The 6,120-nt window shown below is 44.5% G+C and overlaps 1 protein-coding gene across 1 annotated transcript in view; it reads right to left on the bottom strand.

The window, feature by feature from the left end:
• Nucleotides 1-5,607, bottom strand: part of LOC118338911 (E3 ubiquitin-protein ligase SH3RF3-like) — an 84,734-nt gene extending 79,127 nt beyond the window's left edge. The window contains 1 exon segment of the mRNA XM_035676370.1: nt 4,933-5,607. Within this exon segment, the coding sequence (XP_035532263.1) occupies nt 4,933-5,349 (417 nt within the window). The 5' untranslated portion in view covers nt 5,350-5,607.
• Nucleotides 5,608-6,120: the final 513 nt, after the last annotated feature.

Raw genomic sequence — 6,120 nt, 5'->3', positions numbered from 1 at the left:
ACACACACACACACATATGGGAATGACAGGGCAAAGCCTTGTCTCACTCCAGAGATGAAAGAAGGTTGCGTCGTTGCTGCAGTATGTTGCCGTGGTAACCTCGGGCGTCACCGCAGCAACCCCAGGTAAATACAGGTAAGGGAGAAGATCAAGGGTTGGGATCATTCTAACACACTGCTTTGATGGGAACTGGACAGGCGGGCGGAACACCACAAACTGCAACAGTTTTTCTGGCAGCTCAGACAAATTATTTGTTGATCAGATATTTGTGCGATAACACTTTTCACAAGCTGTAGCAATTTTTGAAGACGATGTGATGGTAAAGCTGTGCACGAGTGCAGAATATCCTGTGATGGATATGCTGCAGTTTGCCTGGTGACATATTTGGTCATTGATCAGTACAACATTGGGTGTCTAACACAAATTGATTTTGATGTGACATTTTGATTGTCAGAGCTTTAGTCTCCCATCATTGTAGTCGGTATTTTACAAGAACCATATAAAGGAGAAAATACTGGATTGTTGTCCATTTTTGAAAATAAAAAATTAAAAAAATATAAGATGTTTAATACTTTCAGCATAGTAAACAAAAATAAAAAATAATATTTTCCCAGAAATGTGTAAAAACCTATCCTTGACAGATGGACGAATAGATAAATAGACAAGCTTTATGAATACCAAACAGGAACTTGGTTTAGTCACTAAAGTGTAAAAAAGAAACCACAAGTCCCCACACTCTAAGAACTCAAAGAGAACATACACTCGCCAAGGCCAACCAGCCAAGGCTAGTAAAAATTCATGAATCAAGAGAGTGATCCACCAGTGTTGTTGTGTGGATTTCATAACATTTTAATGTCTCACTTGTATCCAGTCTCTTCTCAAACTTTGCACCTTTCTGTCAGTTGAAAACTTTCTGATCAAATCAAAGCAAATCAGTGCAAAAGCCTCAGTAAACAGCGCAATGCACTTCACAATGTGCTGATAAAAACCATCAGATGAGTTTCTGTATGTGCAGAGATTTAGAAATTCTACAATCTTGAGGGCCCTAAATACGGAATATTTACCTCAGTACACCACGGTAAAATAAGCTTTGACTCTGTACTGTTAAAAAATTAGACCATAAGCTTGTAAATTGTTTCTACAAATGTATGGCTCTGTATGTGTTCCATGTGTCCAAGACCATGATTTGGCAGGAAATGTGCATGATGACATATGGCAAGACACAGCCGCAACTCACTTTAGTGTTTTTATTTTATTTTAGTAAGCCTAGAAACAAATACACAAACTAGAAAGCACTTACAGAGCACATACCTGCAACAAGGCTGAATAATCCTCATTTGTCATTTCAGTAATGAAAGAATGTTTTAAAAATCTGTTGACTGAATCGATGGATTGATAGACAATCATGGCGTACATGTGCCAGATTTCTGTCTTTCAAGTTGAGGCTGTACTTAATAAGAAAATAAAGAATATTTTACCTTGTCCCACAACTTTCCCTTGGACCAATCTGTGGACCACTGCCTAACATTCCACCACATTTAATTGAAATCTGATGACACATTTTTGGGATATCCAGCTAACAAACAAACAGCACTAACAAGAACAGTCCATAGCTACAGGAGATGTGCAGAATCAGCTGTTGTGATGTTTACACAGTCCTAACAAATGACTGGAGGTCTAAGTCTTCTGGAAATAAGGTGGAAAGAGAGGGTTTTACTATTAACTTTCTGTATTTTGGTACATTTTCTGGCTCATATACACCAAAAATCAGATAAGACTGGACAAAAAAACAGAACTGAGCAGCAGCTTTGCAATCAGAATTGCTAATATTATAATAATACCTATATGTGCCATGACTCAGCCTTACCATGCATTGAAGCAGCAACATTTGGCTGACTGACAGACAGACTAAACTGAGCCTGGTTCCTGATGTCCTATTCTGAAGCAAAAAAAGCCCTCACTAATTTTTACACAAATGTATTACAGTTCCATTATTCAGTTTACATGACACCGTTACAATGTTAAAACACCTCTTCTGTTTGCACACTCTATGTGTCTACACACTGCTGCCTGTGAACGGGGGGAGCAAGCGGCGAGTCAGCTCTGCAACAGCTGATGTACAACACTGCAACTGAGGGACTAGTTAAGGGGTTGCCAAAGTCATCAACCACTAAACAGGCTCTACATTTCTCCTTTGGGGTAAAACAGCAAACACCAAGCGTCTAAGCACTTGAATGCTTGACCCACTAAACACATGTGGTATAATATTCTTTTTTTTTTTTTTTTAAATGCCAGCTAATTATCATTATGCTGGTCTCTCTTGGCAAACTGACTGCTCCTGAGAAGTTAATTTATTTTCTTCCGAACCTCTGTCTGAAATGATCAGCCTTGATAAACTCTTATTGGTCAAAGCACAAAGTCGGTAACAGAAGCTGAAAGAGCACAAACAGCAGGGGAAAAAGGCCGGTCTTGCTGCTGACTCAGCACGTCTGCCTCTTCTTCTATTTCCATAGCAACACATTCATTCTCATCTACAACCGTTAATACCTGATGTAAAGTGCTCTGTTTGACCCGTGTGACTCCTTCAGTAGCTGGTGTGTGTGTGGGTGTGTGTGTGTGGTGGTACTGCATTAGAGTGTCACTCAATGGCCGATTTAACTCCCTTTGCAAGACCCCTGCTCATTGTGTGCGGGGGGGGGGTGCACATCCACATGCGCGCGCACACACACACACACATCCCACTGTTAGAGGAGATTAATTCACACTTTCATCACCATGCCTTGGTCCCAAGAGAGCCTGGAGGAGACTTAGGCAAAGTGACTGCAGGGGGTTGCAGAGGGTAATGGGTTATAGGTGTGTGTGTGAGTGTGTGTGTGTGTGTCTGTGTGTTCACTGGCAATAAAGGTTACAACCACTGTGGAGTGCTCCCCCATGGGGTCCTAAAACAAACACAGACTGGCCACCACTAAGAAGTGAGTGTGCACTTGGATTTATTGTGTGTTTTTGCGTGTATGTGTGCGACTGTGCATGCGCTCCCGCTCTGTAGGGACAACACTCTCTTTCGGACACACTTTTTTTTCACACACAATTTGAAATTTCACTAAATTTTCATTACGTCCTGGTTCCAGCTTCTCCAGTGTAAGGACTGGCTGCTTTCCTCTGTTTCTTGACATTTTAAATTAAATCCCGTTGGATTTTAAACAATTGGTCACACTCATTTAAAATGTGACTTAGGCTCTATATATCCTTATATCCATATATGTGTTTCAATCCAAACATGTTACTATTGTTAGAAGCCTATATTGCAGCATGCCTCTCCAAAATTGGCCTGTAGGGACTGATAAAGTTTATTGAGTGAATTGAAATGGAGTGTTAAGTGTTGGAAATGTCACAGAGAGTTTGGATTCCTGTTCATCGCCATGAATGAGTGACTGCCCCACTGCACGGCACTTCATCACACCAAAGCGCTCCACTGCTTCAATCAATGGCTAGCTTGCCTGATAAGTCTTGTTGTGGTGAGTACTGTGGGCTGATGCTTATGCCTATGTTAGCCTGCTAAGTCATTGCGTCCCTCTTATTGAGGGCATCACTTAAACTCAAAGAAAAAAGCCGCTGAGGGCAAACATGAACACACCTGCCCGCGACCACCCTCATGCACTCCCACTCTGAGAAATCCCATTGCATTTATCAGTAAGCCCACAACACAAGCTCACCTTAGACAAATACAGTTTATCCGTCTTAACAAGTCACAGCATGAAGTTTTGAGTCTGGAAATCTCGTCTTTCTTTAAAGGAAAACAAGTAAGACAAGCTGTGAGTGAGGTGAAGTCAAGTAGATTTTTTTCTTCTTTTAAAAATTTCACATAAATCCAGGGGTTCTTTATGAAAAACTGGGTATTTCTATCTCACTGCACAAGGTTGTTTTTGGATTCCAGTTGGAGACCAAATGACAAAGTAGAGATGATATCACATTTTCTGTCTAATTGCCACATTACAGCCACATCACTCAACATCTCAGCCATGAGACAATGCACTGAATGCATCACATAGCAGGTAAACAAGGCTCTCCATTCCTCTCCTATTGAGCTTGGGTTATGAAACCTTACACTGCTGCAGCAGTGGGCTTCACCAGGAGCACTATGGGTAACAACGGTATCACAGACAGGTGACCCCCTCAGTCTGTATGTCTCTCCTCTTCTCTCGCTCACTCGGTTCACTTTAATTATACCTCAGTGGCAACACAGGAAAGGCGCCCTCATTATGCAACCTAAGTAGTGTCACTTCAGGGAATATCACTAGCACAACTGGTAATCATTGAGCAAAACAATCAATAGATAACAATATACATCCATCAATAGATATTCCTGTCATCAGCAACAATATGACAAAACCACAGCAATGCACTTCTGCTCTGGAGAAGCAATGTCTTTCTTTTCTCTTTCTCTGTTTTCCACGCTCCATAACTTGGACTCTGCTACCAAGTTTGTTACTCATCCTTGTTATCAAACAGCCCATATTGCAATCACTGCGTGAATAATCAGAGCACAGTCTATAAATTTGCATCTATATAAGCATAAAGCTGCTGGATATCTGTGCAGGCAGCATGCTGAACACACTGTTCCCAATTTCCAGCAAACATCAGAGATAAACAGTGGGGAATTGGGCTGTACAATGGTCCTCAAAATCCTCTTCCACCAAATCCTGCTGCTATAGCCCACTGAGCAGCAGCGTACAGTGGGAACCAATCTTTAAAGTTGTTGTTATGGTTCGTGTATGCCGAATTGAAAAGGGGTTACTTGGAAATCTTGAAGTCGTATTAGAGGAAGTGTGCGAATAAACAAAAGGTTCATAAAACGTGGAAACATTAAAACATAGTTTGGGTGTTAAGTGTTCCAGACAGAGAGAGATACATTGGCACAGGAAAGTAACCAACCTTAACAGGGGAGCTCCTGATGGCTACGGGCAGCTCTCTGATCGCACTGCCCGGGGGAGAAGCGGATATCCCGGCTGCGTACCCCTGCAGCGAGCCCCCAGCCAGGGACTGCCTGCCGCCTGCTCCTACTCCTCCTCCTCCGCTCCCTCGCTGGGGCCGCTGCTTGATACCGTCCAGGAGGCGAACCAGAAGGATGTTCGCCGGCAGGTCGTCCACCCCGCAGTCCACCAGGATGCGGCACTCCGGGCAGCGGAGCTCGTTCCGGGAGCTGACAATGTTTTCCAGGCAGCGGCGGCAGAAGGTGTGCTGGCACGGAAGCACCTTGGCCGTGGTGTCCAGGCGCTCCAGGCACACCGAGCACTCCAGCAGATCCAGCAGCGACGAAGACTCGTCCATGTCGGCGGAGAGGGTGAGCATCTGGGCTTCAGTGTCCGTGGGGACGCCGCGGCGACTGGTTCGTGTACCGTAGAAATGGACCGGGGCCACAGAACATTCTGGGAAGCAGGCAACGGACGCCCCGCGACACAGTCCCCGTGCGCAGAGCAGTTTACCCCCGTGTTGTGAATGCGCTCCGCTGTTCTCCACCTCTCTCTGTCTCCCCTCAACGTGTTTCTGTTTCTCGCTTTCTCTCTCTCTCCCCTCTGTGTGTCTCCCCCCTCCTCCTCCAGCAGCTGTGCAGAAAAGCAGTGAGGTCACGCTCTCATCATCATCATCATCCGCGCGCCGATCAGAATTGCGGCGCGCGCTCACGCACCGGAGACAGATTGATACAGACTGTGGGAGAAAGAGAGAGAGAGAGAGAGTGAGAGACCCTGAGCCCACTAGAGACAGGCAGCTCCACCAGCCAGCTCAGTTATTATCAGTCAGGTTTTTCTCTCCTTCTTCACACCTTCACACGGAGCCACGGGGCTGGTGTCACACCTTTCTAACACACCTGAGAGGTTGTTGAAAGGGTTTCTCTGTCACCTCACCCGCTCACAGAGACAAACCAATGCAAGTACCATGGCAGTCAATGAATTCGGGGGTCAGTTCTGCTCAGTCCTCTGCTGTGGTCTTCAGTATCTTCACCCAAAGTCTGAAGCAGAACGGAACATTTAACATTTACATTTGTGCTTCAGTATGGTTTTAGACAGTTTCCAAACAGATGTCAGGTTTGTTTTGCGCGTAGAGACCAAACGACAAATGAAA

The sequence above is a fragment of the Morone saxatilis genome, unplaced genomic scaffold, assembly GCF_004916995.1.
Source record: "Morone saxatilis isolate NCDOM2014 unplaced genomic scaffold, NCSU_SB_2.0 Contig5, whole genome shotgun sequence".
Taxonomy (NCBI): domain Eukaryota; kingdom Metazoa; phylum Chordata; class Actinopteri; family Moronidae; genus Morone; species Morone saxatilis.
Note: the sequence above shows the minus strand (reverse complement) of the source record. Positions and strands in the feature narration are given on the sequence as shown.